General features: G+C 44.4%; 1 protein-coding gene across 1 annotated transcript in view; it reads left to right on the forward strand.

Annotated features, from left to right (window-relative positions):
• ush2a (Usher syndrome 2A (autosomal recessive, mild)) overlaps positions 1-14,749 on the forward strand; it is a 152,944-nt gene extending 138,195 nt beyond the window's left edge. The window contains 19 exon segments of the mRNA XM_019891922.1: positions 402-743; positions 837-992; positions 994-1,199; positions 1,970-2,339; positions 2,646-2,927; positions 3,194-3,363; positions 4,001-4,331; positions 8,209-8,418; positions 8,519-8,611; positions 9,745-9,890; positions 9,995-10,113; positions 10,639-10,737; positions 10,828-11,004; positions 11,409-11,492; positions 11,732-11,873; positions 12,044-12,131; positions 12,838-12,906; positions 13,530-13,724; positions 14,043-14,749. Coding sequence (XP_019747481.1) covers positions 402-743; positions 837-992; positions 994-1,199; positions 1,970-2,339; positions 2,646-2,927; positions 3,194-3,363; positions 4,001-4,331; positions 8,209-8,418; positions 8,519-8,611; positions 9,745-9,890; positions 9,995-10,113; positions 10,639-10,737; positions 10,828-11,004; positions 11,409-11,492; positions 11,732-11,873; positions 12,044-12,131; positions 12,838-12,906; positions 13,530-13,724; positions 14,043-14,129 — 3,366 coding nt within the window. The 3' untranslated portion in view covers positions 14,130-14,749.
• The last annotated feature ends 5,213 nt before the right edge of the window (positions 14,750-19,962 follow it).

Consider the following 19,962-nt stretch of genomic DNA (forward strand, 5'->3'; position numbering starts at 1 on the left):
CAGAGAATAAGATGAATTAAATGGCAACTTCAGAGTGAGACAGCTTCAGTCAGAAATATTCCAAGTAAAGTAGCTGTGGGCTACCAACTCTGAGTGAGAAATATGACTATGACACATGGAAACAACCTGCTTAATGCTAATGACAAAAAATAAAAGTTAAGTTGATGCATTAAGTTGATTTGCTAACTTCTACAGCCTGGAGAACCTCAATCCATCCACCTTGTACTTTGTGTGTTTTATGGTTATCTTTTGTTGCCCGTAAGTGTGAAATTGTTTTTATGGGCCGAAAAAGGACAAACTGCTATGATAGATGATTTAGCCGAACTTGGCATAAATACAGAAGTAGACGTTATCGTTTTCCCAATGTTTGCTAGACCTCCCCGCTTCCTCTTCCCCATCAGGTGTACAATTTGTACAGCGAGGGCATCCTGGAGTTTAGCGGGCTGTCACGCAGCTTCCTGTTTCGGCGCTTGGAGCCTTGGACCACGTACGCTCTGACTCTTGAAGCCTGCACGTCAGCAGGGTGCACGCGTGGCCCCCCTCAGCATGTCACCACTGCGGCCGCTCCACCCGCCTCTCAGCCCCCTCCCACACCACTTTCCGTCGGTTCAGACCACGTGTGGCTCACCTGGGGACCTCCCGCTCAGCCGAACGGACCCATCGGCGAGTACTACTTACTGGGAAGAAGTCTGGATCAGGTGGGGAGGGGAAGAAGCAGAGAGGAGGATCCGCAAAGAGAGAAAGTATGTGGAAATATTGCTCCTGGTTTGTTTTTTATTTCTTTTCCTAACAAGTCATTTAATATCTCTGTCAATCACCCGCATTGTCACAAACAGGTGCTCTTCCGAGAGTTAGCTCCACAAGAAAATGACACTTTCTCCTACACAGTGACTGGGTTGCTTCCTTGGACTCAGTACGAGTTCGCCGTGCGTTCTCACAACCCCGCCGGTCACGCCCATAGTTCCTGGTCAACGGTGACGACCAAGCAGGCCCCCCCCTAGCGGCCTAGGCCCACCGACCGTCAGTCACCTTCAGGGTCGACCCAGTGAATTGTTGGTGTCATGGACTCCTCCTCTCGAACCCAACGGCGTGCTCCAGTCTTACAGGATCCAGAGAAACAACGTGAGCTTCTCCTTCAGTTTTGATCCCACGGTGCTCAGCTACACCGACGAGGATCTTCTTCCCTTTGCGAGCTATAGGTAAGGCTGGTTTAAACATACTGCTCAGGTCATGTACTATACCAAAAATACTCTAAATGTCATTCCTTGTCCACCCTGAAATGTGATCACTGTTCTAAAGTGACACAAAGTACACAAAAATTGAAATATTTTAAAATGTCATTCTTGCTTTGGTGGTTCTGGGGCGGATTTGATTTGTGTCTACAAAAAGGATTTTTAGATATACCAATGTGTGATGGAAAGTGGTGGTAATAGTTGAAATCTTAAAACTGTGCCTGCCATAAATGTATGAATTGTTTTATTGAACAATGGTAAGAGTGTTCAAGAGGGAGCTTGAAATGGTCTCACGTGTGCCCACGTGTTCCCGCTTAAACAGTCACCAGTTGAGTTCATGAGGAATCTCTAAACGGTGAAAGAGTCCAAGTCATATATTTTTCGCGCAGCAAAGTGCACCTTTTGGCTTGTGAAGAATCGTGGAGCAATCTCGAAAAAAATCTAAGATTAAAACAGCGTTACACTGATTATAACCACTAAACATACAGTAAGGGCCAGAAGTCATACAGGGGTCTGCACTTGACAGCAATCACCCATCTCTCAATATCAAACAGGCTAATAATACATTTGAATTTGATCTTTACTCCGTTACATGATTTTGACAATTTTTAAGAGGACATTTTGGCCTCGGTCAAAATCTACCCCGAACTTGTGCATGTTAACTGAACAGTATGTTAAATGACGACAATGACCAATTCAAAATATCGAACTGTTTATTTTTCTCTCCTCTCTTCCAGCTATTCAATCACAGCCTGTACACCCGAGGGCTGCATCACAAGCCCTCACACTAACATTACCACCTTAGAGGCTCCCCCCACCACCGTGGAGCTTCCCACAGTGAACTCCATCACATCCAGCAGTATGGACATTTCCTGGACTAAACCGCCCACCCAGAATGGGGATGTGACTCAGTATGTACTGGAGGTGAACAATGAAGAGGCTTACCGAGGAAGAGACCTGAAGACCGTTCTGGTCAACCTTCATCCTCACACATCCTACCAGCTTGTGCTGTTGGCGTGTACTCGTGGTGGATGCACCGCCAGTGCGACAATAGTTGCTGTGACGGAGGAGGCCCCTCCTTTGGATATGCTCGTCCCCACTTTAAAGGTACATTAGCATGTTAAAATGAAATGAAATATATCATCCTGCCAGCAAATAAACGTTAAAAACCTAAATCTGTATGCGTTCCACTCAGTAAAAGTATATACCGGTAGTTGCGTTGTGCTCAGCTGTAACACCTCAACGTCAAATTTCACAAGGAACAAAGTCAACATATGCTCCTGACTGTGGTTGCTTTGTCAATATTTCATGTCTGCTGCATGTGGCACTATTGTCCAGTGACAATTGACAATTCTCAAGGCCATTTCCGTGTTGGAAATAATTTTAATGCAACCTGTAACTTTTCTACTTCAGGTCACTGGTCCGGAGTCAGTAGAAGTAAGCTGGGGACCACCACAGAATCCCAATGGCGTCATCACAGGCTACGAACTCCGCAGAGATGGCCAAGTAATCTACGTGGGCCCAGAGACTCATTACCACGACTTCACTCTTCTGCCCAGTGTGGAGTACAGCTACTTTGTCAGAGCCAACAACAGCAGGGGAGCGGTGAACAGCGCCGCAGCCTCAGCAAAGACTCACCCAGCGGCCCCTTCGGGTGTCGGCCCCCCCTTGCTGTCACCTATGGGACCCGATCAGGTTGACCCAAACTCACTGAAATCTCCATAAAGATTTACACTCAGTGACCTCAAAGTTACAATCTCATGAGATCCAACACAAGAGCTGCCTCAAAACAAGCGAATAACTCATACGTCGAAATGTTCAGGAATGGGGTTGCTTGTTTTTAATTGCATTGGGCGTCATTAGCTGATGGACCTACCGGTAATCCTATGACCAGTGAGGTTATTTTACGGTTGCATCGTCCTTCTCAGAGTCTTGACCTGCATTTTCGTTGTCCTGTCTAGGTGAAAGTGGAGTGGAATATTCCTGCCCGTCCTAATGGAGATATTATAAGCTACACAATATATCGCAGAGAGCCTGTCCAGCTCAGTGGGAACAGCACCGTGTACACTCCAAAAGATGGCGTCTTCTCCAAGAGACATACGACTCTGCAGGGTCTCGCTCCCTACCACAGGTTTTTGAGCAGTTGTTTCCTATTTTCCTAATATCCTGTTTGGGAATTGACACGGGTTCATTCTCTTTGTCCAAATGAACTTCACACATGATGTGTGTCTTTTCACAGTCTTTATCCTGCTGCCTTGCATTTCTCTACAACAGGTCTTACGCTTTAGTTGCTTTCGTTATCACTCCCCACAGTATAACAAAGTTAAACTGAAAATTCCGTGGACCAGAATGCCCTTCACGATATCGGATGCCAAATTGAAATTACTCATGCAAAATAGTATGTGGACCATGCAGAACTGCTGAATCAAGCTTAAATTAACGCCTTCCTGGTTTTGTTGGATTTTATAGCCGTTCTCCAATAAAATATTGTATTTAATGTTGCAATATACACTCACTGACCACAACATTAGGCTCGCGCGCAAAGTCTAATACGGGTACAGGCTTTCCCAAAAGTGTCATTGTTGTAGTTCGCAGTGGTGAAGAACAATGCTGCATCATACTGAGAGTTGTTTCTGACATTTTGGTTACCTTATTTAGCCCACACCCGCACACTACAACCACAATTATAAATCTTAAATTAGTATTTCAAATGTCTATCCATTCCTATCATTAGTACACACAAATGAGTGATGTTTAATTGCGTACAGGTATGAGGTGAGGGTGGAGGCATGCACGGAGCTGGGCTGCTCGTCCAGTGACTGGTCATCCATCCTCACGCCGGAGGCTCCCCCAGCTGGACAGACGGCGCCACTCTTAGACCTGCAACCTGACAGCTATACGGGCCTCCAGACAACCTTCCTGCTTACCTGGTCCCCACCGGATCAGCCAAATGGGAAGACCCCACGTTACGAGGTGTATCGCAGACTGGAGCACACCACCGATAGCCGCAAAAATGATGCAGCAACACTTGTCTACAATTACTCATCCACAAACTGCAAGGATGAGGGGCTCCTGCCATTCACCACTTATGAGTACCAGGTATCTTGTACTTAGTTCCACACTAAGACAAACACATACTGTATTTGCAAACAGCTACACAACATTGTTTCCAATCTGTGCCGCACCACATTAAGCTTACATCTTCCGCATAGTGTGCAGGGTTATGCAACTCGTTGCATGACTCTCAATACTTTGCTATACGTATAATTTCATATGTAGCTGTGATGAAAAAGTGAAGCGTGGAGAGTCTCAGATACTGAAAAGTACAAGTGCAGTCAAGTCAATGAGTGGGGCGATCATTGTCAAAAGCCTCTCACACACACACACACACACACACACACACACACACACACACACACACACACACACACACACACACAGAGTATAGCAACAGAGCCCGTGCTATCCCATTCATTCTTGACAGTCATTCCATGTTGTTTGTGGTTAAATAAAAATTCAGTCTCGTTCGGCCATTTTGCTCAGTGTGTGGCAGGAAATTATGAATTTTTATGTAATTGGTTTGAAAATGATTATTTATCACAAACAATGTATCTTTGTTCAGCTATCTATGCCAGCAACGCAGAGTGACAGGCGGAACTATTAAGTGCTCTTCCACTAGATGGCAAAACGTACAATTTACTTGTGTATCTGCCTGGTGCCATTCATACAACACAATAATGGCTTGGTGTTGAACTACTGTGTACGGGCTCGGATGTCACTCTTGGTAAAATGGGATTATCATTATTTTATTTGGGAAAAACTGATTCACACATAAGCCAAGTATTCAGACAGGTGGTAAATAGAAGGCTTCATATTCGTCCTGTTGTGCTGCGTGTTGATATGTTAATTGACAAGCAAGCCCTTTGGAAGCAACAATAACATTAGCATCCCCGCCTGTCAGATGCACGAGCCGAGGCCAGAGAACCTGTGTAATTGATTGAGTTTGCCTGATTGTGGTGCCGTTTTTATTTACGAGGGTCCTAATTTATGACAGGAAGAAGGAGGGAGAGGAGGAGCTTTGGGAGATGACGGGCGGGCAACGGCGCCATTAATCACGGCGCCCTCAGAGTACCCCACTTCCTGATTACCGGCCAGCCAATCGAGTTAGCCGTTAGTCCCCTTGGTAACAGTGCTTGTGTTGGAAAGACCTTTTAATGGTGACCGCTACATGTCCCCTGGGGATTTTCCAACGGGGGACGAGGTGTTGCTATGTTTGTGTTGTCCATGGTCACATGCACTCACAGAGGTGTTCCACGTGAGTTTGTTTGAGTCACACTACGAAGTTTTACACACACACACACACACACACTCACACACACACACACACACACACACACACACACACACACACACACACACTAAATCTCTTTTTCGATGTCACATTTTTTCATTCGCATTCACCGAGTTATCATCCGTATCACAATGATTCGTGTGCAGCCACTTCAATGTTGCTGTGTTTACTGGCAGTTACCGTCTCTTGTCTTAGTGTTTCAGACGTACACAAGGACGATACGTCAGCTCAGTTTAGCCGTGCCAGAGAGAGAAATCATATTAGGCTAATTACACTGGGTCATAAGCTCCTATTGACAGCTTTATGCGTCATTTTAATTACTGCCCACTTTCACACAACTTAGCCCCTTCACCCCAACTAGATGCACCCGCCAAGTCGCTCTGCCGGCCTATCAGAGCACTTCCACGGCGCGTGCTATCCAACGGGCCAATAAAAGCACTCAAATTCAGCCGGGAAGTTCCCCGTAGTCTTTTGTTGCCATGGCGGCAAACGGAGTGTATTTTTATTTTGTGTCTAACAAGCCAAATGGTGGCCCAATAGGAGGGGAGAGAACAAGAGATGAGTGGAAGCAGTAACGAGTCTGTTCATGATTTAAGGACCACAAGATTGATCAAGGTGAATGTCATCTCTCGTGCTTCAGGTTGCAACTTCTTCTCGCTGTTACATCTGTGTGACAGCAACTTTTTAATCACTTCTTGCAACGCAAGACGTTTTGACAGTGTTGCTCCCTTGTTCAGAGCATTGTTGCTGGGCAAACTATTAAAGCATTTTGATTTGCTGGCTATTCCAGAAGAAGTAAATGATCAGTAGGTTTAAGGTCCAAGTTTACAGAAAAGTGCCGTCAGTCATTTCATGAATAAAACCTCAATAAGTTTAATGCAAAAGTATAGTTGTTGTTAAGCCCAGACACATCGCTTAAGAATAGCTAATTAAAAATAATCAATATTCAGATTCATTTTTAGTCTGAATAACTGACAATATTCTTTGCATGGTTCATTGTGACAAATGGGGAACAACTACGTATCTTGATTAAGCACACCCCAAGATAACTGTTTATACTATATTGTCATTATTTATATTTTCAAAGCTGATAAAAAAAAGTAATAAGAGCACTTCTAAAATCTCCAAGCATTTTGCCCTATAACAAAAATACGAGAAGCGCAGTACAGTACAATTCTACAACCTACAATCAACATACAAAGTGCATTTTAAATGAATACCTTTCTGACCGTGTCAATCAAAACATTAGCCCACATTTCATTTTTTTATTATTATTTATCAATATAAGTGCATTGTCAGCCAAATGTATGAGATTAATGGACATCACAGCCCAGTTAACAGTGCACACACTTTAATGGAGAATGGAGTGGATCTTCATGGAGAACCTGGGAGCACAATCGCACGACACACAAGTTCCCAATTCCTATTTTATTACGTTTTATATTCAATATGGTGTCCCTACTGGGCCTTCATAACCAAATGTGTCTCATTTTGAGTTTATATCAGATTCCAAGGTTAATGCCTGTCTGCAATTATACTGTGTCACCACTACCTAACAGCTACAGTGACTTCAGTCTCTTTAATTGCTGCTGTTTCCAATGGGAAGCATATCATATTTAAAATCATTTAAAATTTTTGTGGGTTTTTTTTTTTTTTTTGTGACTATTTCCCTCATAAACAATCTTTGATATGTATAAGGAAAAAAATCCGAAAAACCAAGTGCGTGTTAAGGTTCAAGTTCAAGTCAACTTTATTGTCAAATGTGCTTTATGTGCAACATTTCATATGTGCTGTATGTGCAACATACAGCACAGATGAAATTTCTTTCCTCTACCAAAAGCAATCTTATCTATGGGCCATAATTCTGTGTGTGCAAGTTCTCTTTGTTTCCGATATTTTAGCCACTCTTCCTCCTCCTCGTGCCCAGTCTGTCCATCCTCCCTCCTCCTCTCACTTCCCAGTCCATCTGTGCTGTCACTTAGATCAATCACTCTGATTGATCACACCCTAATTGACTATTATTGAGGTTAATTCCACTCCTAACATGATGCAAGTGCGCACACATACACGCTCCATCCTGGCCATCTCTGGCCACAAACAACTCGGCACGCACACATACACACTTTGAACAACTCAGCTCAGACCCATCCATCTGCCTGGTGCGCAACTTCTGACAGGCAACAGATGACTTACACATGCAAATCTCCACCCCGCGTGACCCTGTATTGTGTACACCCTCTAATTATAGCCAACACAAGCACACAAATAAGATTATTGTGTGTGTGCGTGTGCGTGTGCGTGCGCGCGTGTGTGTGTGTGTGTGTGTGTGTGTGTGTGTGTGTGTGTGTGTGTGTGTGTGTATGTGTGTGCGTGTGTGTGTATGTGTGTGTGTGGAGTGTGTGTGTGAGAGACTAACTCCTTGATGAAGGTGAAAAGTAATTGTCATGCAGATATGTTAGCATTGGCTTGCACGGTGAAAAGGTTCCACTCTCACGCCCGATGCTAGTTTTGATGGATGAGCCGATACATTGACGTACATCCTGTTGCATGTCGGCTAATTAAGAGACACTTTCGTTAAGAGCCGATAACATGCATCTGAAATTCTAATGTGTTGTTGACCGGCAGCTGTGGGCAGTGAACTCAGCCGGCCGCTCCTCCAGTCCGTGGGTCAGAGGCAGAACCGGCCCTGCTCCACCCGAGGGTGTCGCTCCGCCCACTTTCCGACATGTCTCGGCAACCACGGCCGTGGTGGAGATGCGTCCCCCGGCGCAGCCCAACGGCATCGTCAGCCTTTACCGCGTGTTCTCACTGGACCCAAACGACCACGTCACTCTGGTAAAGATGGAACTACTCTCCCTCCTCTCCTTACTTCCTCAGCAGTCTGAAACCCTAAAGTGGAAAGAACGCAAACTCTGTTCCGTTCCCCCACCCCCAGCTCTCAGAGGGAACATCCCATCAACAGACACTTCATGGTTTACTGCCTTACACACAGTACAGGGTCGGAGTGGAGGCCTGCACCTGTTTTCAGGTATTAACATGGAACAAGGGAGAAAGTCCCACTAAACCTCTAACCAAAATATCCTGAAAGCATTCAAGTATCAGCGTTGGTGTACACACATGAGGACACACGCAATAGAAAAGAGAACAACGGCTAATAATCTCTTCCAAGAGAATGCAAAATCGGATCGATATGATTGAATGTTATTTTCATTTTGCTGACATGCAATTGCCCTGGACACAACATGGGTACTCTTCCACAACCTAATTAGAACACTAGAACTCAGAACTTACATCAATAACAGTATTCAGTTTTGTATGTTCGAGATTCAAGATGCTTGTCGGATCATCGAAATGCTGATTATTTTATGCATTCATTTCATTTCATGGGTAGAATTGAATGATATGTTTGATTAAAAGCATGTAGTCGATTTTAGCAAAGGTGGCTAGCACCAGGAGGAGATGTACAAGGCAAAAAAAAAAAAAAAAGTATATTTTGGTCAAAATATGATGAAGGCCATCATTTTAAGAAGGTGATGATATGCTTAGTACAAACCTAACTACAGCACTGTAACTTAAGGAAAAAAAACTATGTAGGGGGAAAATGAGCAATTTTAAATAATTATTGATGAATACTGAAGGACAAAGGCAATGTACACAACATTTCACAAAATTAATTTCAAAAAGTCTGTATTTGAGTGTGTGTGTTTATATATATATATATATATATATATATATATATATACACACAACTGAAGTGATGCAAATCATTCCGAAAACGTGTGGTATTTCTGATGGAACACAAGTGCACAACGTTATAGCAAATTCATTTATATGAGCAGTGCAGTCATCCAACAAAAGATTGAAAAAAAATTACATAAATTAGCTGAATGCTATGAGATGTAATTATATCTCCAAAATCATCACTTTTCAGGAAGCAAATAATAATAATAATAATAATGTCACATTTGGTTAAGCAGTTGCATTGGATGCCAAAGAGAGCAAATCATGTTCAACACTTTAGACTGCTCAATCATTTAATATTATTTGCCCCTTGTGAGGACTGACCAATTGTATATGTTGTGTGGGTGAAAAAAAAGTGAAATTGACCAAATTAGGACATCGTTTCCACTTAACAGTTATGATATACGACTGTAACTGTAGTGCTGTAGCCAGGGACCAGTAGTTGAGCTGCGCACCCTGGCCGCTCCCCCAGCCCGCCAGCCGCCTCCTCGTGCCGTCATGCTGACCTCCCGCTCTGCTCAACTGGCCTGGTTTGAGCCTCTGGAACCCAACGGAATCATCGAGAGGTGAGGGGAGGACAGAAACTGCACTTTGAAAGAAAGGTGCAGCTCGGGGATCATATCAATGATGTCACCTCACTTGTCACTCTGCTTACGCTCGCTGTATGCAGCTGTGAGCTACATCGGCGAACCGCCTGCCCGCAGCCCCCCCAGCCTGTGAGCCACCCTTGTGTTACTGGCCCGGCAGACATCACGTTCTTTGGCAAGCGGCGCAGCTACAATGTGACAGGTTACTGTTTGAAATTCTCGCATCATTATGATCAGCCTCTTAATGGAGAATTTTGGGTTGCTGTTAGCTGCAGTCCTAAAATTGATATCAATAAAATTTTGAAATGTTATACTCTGTGTGTAGTGAATTTAATATGATTTTCTGTTTTTGAATTGAATTACTGAAATACATTATCCCCACAATATTTAAATTTATGGAGATGCACCTGTAATTGATGCACATACAATTGATGCATTTCATCATGTTTTTCTTTGATTCTTTCTATGCTAGCTTAAATAGCTGCATGATAATGGCAAATTATGGGGGACACGTATCAGTTTGATGCAATATTAACACTGACCGTTTCAGTCAAAACTTAAATGTGATTGATGGCATAATGTTTGGATATTGGATCTCTCACATCATATTGTCACCAGTCAGTGTATATTACAGCTTTAGCATATTTTCATGCCCAAATTGTCGGAAGTAAATGTTAAGAACGTTTTATTGCGCACACATCTGAGTACTGTCAACATGCTTACGCAGGCCTTCAGCCATATTCTGCCTACGAGCTTCGAGTCGCCTGCTTTAACAACATGGGCAGCACCGCCTCCAACTGGACCACTGTTGTCACACTCACGGAAGGTTTGTCATTTCTCTGCACACTCTCAGTTTACCTCTTCCATTAATATCCGCTGTTTGCATAAATGCAACCAAATGTTTGTCTCTGTACAGCTCCGCAGTATGTGACGCAGCTGTCAGCGGGCAGCAACCTGACGGTCATTTGGCTTGACTGGACCGGCTCCTTCTCCCTGAACGACTACCTGAGGGAGTATACGGTGACCGAGAGCCAGCTCAGGATCTACAGCGGCTTCCACAGCTTCCTCCATGTTCCACGCACATCACAAAAAAGTGAGGACACAACCAAACCAAAATATTAAAAATACTTCTGAATCAGTCGCGTTTGACAACACCGCAAAATACAACTAAAATAATTCACCTGTTGTTAAATTAGGACCCCTTTTACAGTGTCAATCAAACTGAGCATTTTTGTACCACAGATCTGACTCGGGCACAATGTTGCGCCTTCAAAACAAAAAACATGAAATATGCTTTTATGCGTTGCCTATAAGCTTGCCATCATAAAGAGGCACGACAAACAATAGCCTTGCTTTCGGATCAACCTGGTGTTGTTTTCTCTGCTTTCACAAGGAGGATTTGTCCCACCTTGTGTGTCATTTCTCAAACCTGTTAAAAGCAGCTTTATTCACCAGTATTCTCAAACGACATTGTCTTTCTCTCCTTGTCCTCCGCAGCGCTGTCATTCCAGGTGACTTGTACCACAGACAGTGGCAGTGCCTCCACTCCCACTGTCAGATATAGCCCCACATCAGGCCTAGGTAGCACACACATACACACGCTTCCAAGTTTCATGTCTTTTATTAAAAATTAAAAAAAAAAAAAAAGAACACACATATCTACATGAGCATGAACTTTTTGGACAATTTAATTCCAAAGTTTGGTAGACACCAACTTTGGAGGGTCCAAGTTATCACTTTCTTATTTCAGGTGCTGCACTGAGCAGGTGTCCCAATACTGTACTTCTGTCCAAATAAATAGTGTGGCATTGACCCTACAGGTCCCATTGATCCACACGATGGAAGTAAAGAGGGAGTGAGCTTGTCAGCAGCGCCAGTCTATTCGGAGCTGTGGTTCATTTTGCTGTTGGCGCTGCTGGGTCTGTTCTTGCTGGCCATCCTGTTGGGCCTGCTGCTGCAAAGGTACTCTCACCATTGTAACCCAATCTGTCTTCATATAAAGCATGGTGGATGGATGGATAGATTAGGTAGGTAGGTAGACAGGTAGCTAGGTAAGTGCATTAAAAAAAAAAAGTTACATTTACCTCAAAGGCAAACAACACAAGAATGTTTTGATTCTCCACCATTCACAGAGCTCTGAGGAAGAATCCGTCAGCCAGAGAGCGCCCTCCTCTGGTGATGCTTCAGAAGAGCAGGAACGCTGGAGGAGAGACCTACACGGTCAGTGAGTGACAGAGAGAGAATTGATTTGTATTTATGAAGGTATGGCCTTAAGATATATTTTGTTATTTTTTGCAACCTCTGCATATTGGGATAGCAAATCGTTGTACAGCCGGTTTACGTTAGCGCCACTAGAGGAAGCTGATGAAATAATCATCCCTGTAGAGGAAGCACTGGGGTTGGATTTAGAAAATAAAATGTTTGAAATCAAAATGTACTATATTTCATTTCTAATCAGAATTTTACCTTTAATGAGACCCATAATATATGTCAATATGAAGTTAATGATGAAGATGATGCTGATAATAATGTAACAGAAATGTGGGAAATCAATTTAGTTGCTGAGTTTGTGTGCTTCATGTTCAGGGTCTACTGTTAAAAAAAAAAAAAAACAATCTTTTCACATCTGCTGCTCACACACATCATAACTTTTTATTCATGTTTACTTGTGTTCTCTCTCCCATTTCTCAGTTGCATCATTCACTGAATTCAAACATTGCTTCTAAACTGTGTCTTGATTTGAGCCACTCTTTCGCTCACATGATCGTCCTCCATCTTTCTTGTGTCCCTCCCTCAGAAGCCTTATCCCGACTTGTGTTCCAAACATCATTCCGGCTCTGTGCTTCATTCTGATCGCCACACAGTAAGACTCCTCCCACTGTGGGCTAACCCTAAATGGCCACTTTATTGTTTCCCTCCCCTGCAGTTTGACACTGTAGCAGACTGTGTTGAGATCAACAACGTAACGCTTAAAAGCTACACTGTGTACACCGAGGTACTAAGCACTGAGCGAGCATGCTGTCTTTGTGCGTGTGTGTGTGTGTGTGTGTGTGTGTGTGTGCATGCTTTGTGTGTCAACTCGGCAATCTGTGCACATACAAGGTTTGTACTCAACAAGTACATAACGTGAAGGACTTGATTTTTTTGTGTGTGAATACCACACGTAAAACCATCTCACAATTAAATAATTTCATATTATTTACAGCGAACCGACTGTTACTGAGACCAAGCCCTGCCGCGATTGGCAAAAGTCTTTGAATAATTGAGGCCCTCCCACAAAAGATGACAAAGCACTTAAGACGGAAAGGATCATGAAGCATCTAGACAATCCATCTAGCATGTACACAATCATGAGCCCATGTTACATAAACTGTATTTGGTGATTAAATTATTAAACACAAACTAAAAATAACTTCCCATGAACCTAATCAATAGTATAAGCAAGCTGACTATCCTGAAGAAGATACTTTTTGTGCTATTTTTTTTTTGTTTGCTGGGTGTGCCTTGAGATTTTTCTCATGTAAAACCTGTGCCCTGGCTCACGAAATACTGAGAAACGCTGCTTCATGCATACAACAGAATTGTTAAGTAACCGTACATTCCAAATGTACATTTCAGGGCCTGTCAGACACCAAGCTAGTGGGCGGCGGCTCTGCATTCAACCCCATGTCTGTCCTGAGGGTCCCCAGGCAATCAGACCTGAACCAAGCCTACTCCCATCATCCCTTGCATCAGAGCCTCAGCCAGCTGATTGACAGGAAGGCTCTGGTAACGGAAGAGGGCTGTTGGGACAACCCTTTGGAACCACCTCTGGTGAGATGACATCGATAGCTTGATGTCCACACACCTCTGTTAAAATCCCATGATATTTGTCATTAAAAAAAAAAAAAAAAAAAAAAAGCCAAATGGTATCAAAACCTTTTCTGCCATTCATAAGGATCAATCAACCCCAGCTAAATTTAGGTATAGGATAAGTCAAATGGAAAAAAAATATATATTTTCAAGATGTTAAGTGGGAGTGAGCATACTACCTCTGATTTACCCCCAAATCATTGCATTTGAACAGGAGTGTGAAAACTTTTAATATCCACGCTGGATGGGTAATCTGAAGATGCGATATTGTTGTTTCAGTATGTGGAGGAAGACTTTGCAGATGCCATCAAGTCTTTAAGTTGCGTGAGAAAGGAGCAGGCCACCTTCACTGACACACATCTTTAAGACACCACGCCCAGTCAAGTACCGTAAGACTAATTCATGGTTATTAGATGACCTCCATTCTAGTATGTACCGAAGCAGACCCACATGGTGTACGCATGGACACCTTTTAGTTCATAGAAAATAATATTGTGTATGGAACTTGAATTTGACCTCATTCATGTATTTAATATTTATATTTTTAGTGTAGTTTTTAGTAGATTGCCTTCCTGTTAGCTGCTTCCGCAAGTTACTGTGCCTCATCGAAACACTTGCCAGTCGTCCTGGAGCGGACTGACGTTGCTTCTCAAGGCCTTCCTTGTCTGTTAGTTTTTGAATGCCAACTATTTCTCGCAGTGTTCCCGGGATGCATTATTGCGCTGTTTTCATTGACATAAAGTGAACTCATTATTTTTATTGTGCAAAGGTTTTGTGTAGCTTAGAAGCAGTTACAACTTAGCTACGTTGCATATTATGGTGTGTACACGGGACTCCAGTGTTTACTTCTGGACAAAACGAAAGATAATACCTGTATAATGTTATGACATGTTTTTTTTTGTTTTTACTGTGGCAGTATTATTTATGTTTGCTGTAAATTAATTATGTATAGATGACGTCAAATATAAGCGATGTGGCCAATACACTCGCCACTCTTATTTTTCTTTTATTTACTGCGCACACACACACACACACACACACACACACACACACACACACACACACACACACACACACACACACACAACAGAAAAGTACTAAAACACTCATTGAAACAAGGCTACCTCATCATATTTAATTTACCAGTAATTTCATATGTTATCCAATAATGGTTAAAATGTGTTTATAAAAATATAAATAAATGTAACTGCTTAACTGTACCGTTTGAGTTGCCATAGCGCCCCGATATTCAAATGATTTACCGTAATTTCTTCCATTACAAAGATAACAATAATGAACGTATCGTGATTTTGAAAGTTTGTTGCGTCACTTTAATGCGTTATCCATCCGTTGACTTTGTAAAATGATGACATGTTTACACTTAAGTCATGGGGACCAACATTAAAACTGTATTTAGAGGAGGAGAGCAGTAGAAATAATCAACACTTTTCATGGAGACCAAACCTGCAACTTTTTTCAATCAAACCAATGATATTTTCTGCTGAGTTCACCAAACATTGGCTTAGTTCACGCGTACTGTACGTGTACTGTATACACACGCACACGCACACACACACACACACACACACACACACACACACACACACACACACACACACACACGGGAGCTGGTCTTACTATACGAAAAGACTTAGCGTTAATTTACTTTTTGCCCCCCGTATCCCTTCGGGGAGCATCAAGGCAAGTTGGAAAATGGAGGAAAGTGGCAGTGAGAACAACGGCCTCACTCAAGGTCACCAGTCAAGGGCGCGCGCGCACACACACACACACACACGCACACACTCATGGGCTTGTTCACAGCTACTGTCAGCCACAGAGGGAGGAGAGAGAGGTGGTGAAATGAGAGCGTGTGGAGTGATTGTAAAGGACAGTGTGGCCCTGAGCTACACGTGCACGCACGCATACACACACACACACACACACACACACACACACACACACAGAGTTTTATTAAAGTCATAAATCATTGTGACGACATGCGCTGTCTCAAAAGAGGAGACAGTCTGAACGAGGAGGTTAGTGAAATGAAGATACACCCACCCCCCACGTGTTCAGGTGGAAATTCAGCTGTTATTGTTTGATTTTTTTTTTTTGTTTGTTTTTGTTGGTTAACTACATGGTCCAACAATGTACTCACAGATGAACACCTTTGACCCCAATCACCTTCATCATCTTCCAGCTGAACTTGTTCAACATCAGTAAGGCTTCTGGATTGATAGGCCTCCATAAAAAATTATTGAAGATCAACTGTTTTACTGTATTGGTTAGTCATTATATTGTAATAATGGATTCATTTTTACAGTGTGGGCAACAACGGAGGCCTGAGCTGACCTTTGACATGGGTAAAAGTTTCATAAATGTATGATTTCAGCTACCTTGACATTTTTTCGTTTGAAATCTATAACGGTAGCCTAATAATTAGGCAAATAGTTTGGGTTATGTCTGACACCGGCGAAAAAATTTATTTATGTTTTCCATAATGGGTAAGTGTAATTGCACTACTTTTACTGTAACAGTGGGTGGCAGTGGTGCTCCCGTTGTTAGACTGCAGGGAGTATCGCCGGACTGTAGTTGAACTCCGCAACATTTTTTTTTCCCTAAATCAGCTTCGAAAAGATGTGGACTCTGAAACGTGCTCATTGTAGCCACTAATCCTGACTTTTGTAGGTTCAAGTGTTTTAAATATTGTGTGCTGAGTTAAAATTCAGGGATGTGTTCCTCGAGCCGGTCCTTGGCCTCGAGGACCGGCTCGAGGACCGAAGGTCGGTCCTTGGTCCTTGGCCTTGGCCTCGGCCTTGGGAGTCAAGTCCTTGGCCTTGGCCTTGCCTCGGAAAATTTTCCAAGTCCTTGGCCTTGGCCTTGCCTCGGAAAATTTTCCAAGTCCTTGGCCTTGGCCTTGCCTCGGAAAATTTTCCAAGTCCTTGGCCTTGGCCTTGCCTCGGAAAATTTTCCAAGTCCTTGGCCTTGGCCTTGCCTCGGAAAATTTTCCAAGTCCTTGGCCTTGGCCTTGCCTCGGAAAATTTTCCAAGTCCTTGGCCTTGGCCTTGCCTCGGAAAATTTTCCAAGTCCTTGGCCTTGGCCTTGCCTCGGAAAATTTTCCAAGTCCTTGGCCTTGGCCTTGCCTCGGAAAATTTTCCAAGTCCTTGGCCTTGGCCTTGCCTCGGAAAATTTTCCAAGTCCTTGGCCTTGGCCTTGCCTCGGAAAATTTTCCAAGTCCTTGGCCTTGGCCTTGCCTCGGAAAATTTTCCAAGTCCTTGGCCTTGGCCTTGCCTCGGAAAATTTTCCAAGTCCTTGGCCTTGGCCTTGCCTCGGAAAATTTTCCAAGTCCTTGGCCTTGGCCTTGCCTCGGAAAATTTTCCAAGTCCTTGGCCTTGGCCTTGCCTCGGAAAATTTTCCAAGTCCTTGGCCTTGGCCTTGCCTCGGAAAATTTTCCAAGTCCTTGGCCTTGGCCTTGCCTCGGAAAATTTTCCAAGTCCTTGGCCTTGGCCTTGCCTCGGAAAATTTTCCAAGTCCTTGGCCTTGGCCTTGCCTCGGAAAATTTTCCAAGTCCTTGGCCTTGGCCTTGCCTCGGAAAATTTTCCAAGTCCTTGGCCTTGGCCTTGCCTCGGAAAATTTTCCAAGTCCTTGGCCTTGGCCTTGCCTCGGAAAATTTTCCAAGTCCTTGGCCTTGGCCTTGCCTCGGAAAATTTTCCAAGTCCTTGGCCTTGGCCTTGCCTCGGAAAATTTTCCAAGTCCTTGGCCTTGGCCTTGCCTCGGAAAATTTTCCAAGTCCTTGGCCTTGGCCTTGCCTCGGAAAATTTTCCAAGTCCTTGGCCTTGGCCTTGCCTCGGAAAATTTTCCAAGTCCTTGGCCTTGGCCTTGCCTCGGAAAATTTTCCAAGTCCTTGGCCTTGGCCTTGCCTCGGAAAATTTTCCAAGTCCTTGGCCTTGGCCTTGCCTCGGAAAATTTTCCAAGTCCTTGGCCTTGGCCTTGCCTCGGAAAATTTTCCAAGTCCTTGGCCTTGGCCTTGCCTCGGAAAATTTTCCAAGTCCTTGGCCTTGGCCTTGCCTCGGAAAATTTTCCAAGTCCTTGGCCTTGGCCTTGCCTCGGAAAATTTTCCAAGTCCTTGGCCTTGGCCTTGCCTCGGAAAATTTTCCAAGTCCTTGGCCTTGGCCTTGCCTCGGAAAATTTTCCAAGTCCTTGGCCTTGGCCTTGCCTCGGAAAATTTTCCAAGTCCTTGGCCTTGGCCTTGCCTCGGAAAATTTTCCAAGTCCTTGGCCTTGGCCTTGCCTCGGAAAATTTTCCAAGTCCTTGGCCTTGGCCTTGCCTCGGAAAATTTTCCAAGTCCTTGGCCTTGGCCTTGCCTCGGAAAATTTTCCAAGTCCTTGGCCTTGGCCTTGCCTCGGAAAATTTTCCAAGTCCTTGGCCTTGGCCTTGCCTCGGAAAATTTTCCAAGTCCTTGGCCTTGGCCTTGCCTCGGAAAATTTTCCAAGTCCTTGGCCTTGGCCTTGCCTCGGAAAATTTTCCAAGTCCTTGGCCTTGGCCTTGCCTCGGAAAATTTTCCAAGTCCTTGGCCTTGGCCTTGCCTCGGAAAATTTTCCAAGTCCTTGGCCTTGGCCTTGCCTCGGAAAATTTTCCAAGTCCTTGGCCTTGGCCTTGCCTCGGAAAATTTTCCAAGTCCTTGGCCTTGGCCTTGCCTCGGAAAATTTTCCAAGTCCTTGGCCTTGGCCTTGCCTCGGAAAATTTTCCAAGTCCTTGGCCTTGGCCTTGCCTCGGAAAATTTTCCAAGTCCTTGGCCTTGGCCTTGCCTCGGAAAATTTTCCAAGTCCTTGGCCTTGGCCTTGCCTCGGAAAATTTTCCAAGTCCTTGGCCTTGGCCTTGCCTCGGAAAATTTTCCAAGTCCTTGGCCTTGGCCTTGCCTCGGAAAATTTTCCAAGTCCTTGGCCTTGGCCTTGCCTCGGAAAATTTTCCAAGTCCTTGGCCTTGGCCTTGCCTCGGAAAATTTTCCAAGTCCTTGGCCTTGGCCTTGCCTCGGAAAATTTTCCAAGTCCTTGGCCTTGGCCTTGCCTCGGAAAATTTTCCAAGTCCTTGGCCTTGGCCTTGCCTCGGAAAATTTTCCAAGTCCTTGGCCTTGGCCTTGCCTCGGAAAATTTTCCAAGTCCTTGGCCTTGGCCTTGCCTCGGAAAATTTTCCAAGTCCTTGGCCTTGGCCTTGCCTCGGAAAATTTTCCAAGTCCTTGGCCTTGGCCTTGCCTCGGAAAATTTTCCAAGTCCTTGGCCTTGGCCTTGCCTCGGAAAATTTTCCAAGTCCTTGGCCTTGGCCTTGCCTCGGAAAATTTTCCAAGTCCTTGGCCTTGGCCTTGCCTCGGAAAATTTTCCAAGTCCTTGGCCTTGGCCTTGCCTCGGAAAATTTTCCAAGTCCTTGGCCTTGGCCTTGCCTCGGAAAATTTTCCAAGTCCTTGGCCTTGGCCTTGCCTCGGAAAATTTTCCAAGTCCTTGGCCTTGGCCTTGCCTCGGAAAATTTTCCAAGTCCTTGGCCTTGGCCTTGCCTCGGAAAATTTTCCAAGTCCTTGGCCTTGGCCTTGCCTCGGAAAATTTTCCAAGTCCTTGGCCTTGGCCTTGCCTCGGAAAATTTTCCAAGTCCTTGGCCTTGGCCTTGCCTCGGAAAATTTTCCAAGTCCTTGGCCTTGGCCTTGCCTCGGAAAATTTTCCAAGTCCTTGGCCTTGGCCTTGCCTCGGAAAATTTTCCAAGTCCTTGGCCTTGGCCTTGCCTCGGAAAATTTTCCAAGTCCTTGGCCTTGGCCTTGCCTCGGAAAATTTTCCAAGTCCTTGGCCTTGGCCTTGCCTCGGAAAATTTTCCAAGTCCTTGGCCTTGGCCTTGCCTCGGAAAATTTTCCAAGTCCTTGGCCTTGGCCTTGCCTCGGAAAATTTTCCAAGTCCTTGGCCTTGGCCTTGCCTCGGAAAATTTTCCAAGTCCTTGGCCTTGGCCTTGCCTCGGAAAATTTTCCAAGTCCTTGGCCTTGGCCTTGCCTCGGAAAATTTTCCAAGTCCTTGGCCTTGGCCTTGCCTCGGAAAATTTTCCAAGTCCTTGGCCTTGGCCTTGCCTCGGAAAATTTTCCAAGTCCTTGGCCTTGGCCTTGCCTCGGAAAATTTTCCAAGTCCTTGGCCTTGGCCTTGCCTCGGAAAATTTTCCAAGTCCT

The sequence above is a fragment of the Hippocampus comes genome, unplaced genomic scaffold (genome assembly GCF_001891065.2).
Source record: "Hippocampus comes isolate QL1 unplaced genomic scaffold, H_comes_QL1_v1.1 scaffold275, whole genome shotgun sequence".
NCBI classification, from domain to species: domain Eukaryota; kingdom Metazoa; phylum Chordata; class Actinopteri; order Syngnathiformes; family Syngnathidae; genus Hippocampus; species Hippocampus comes.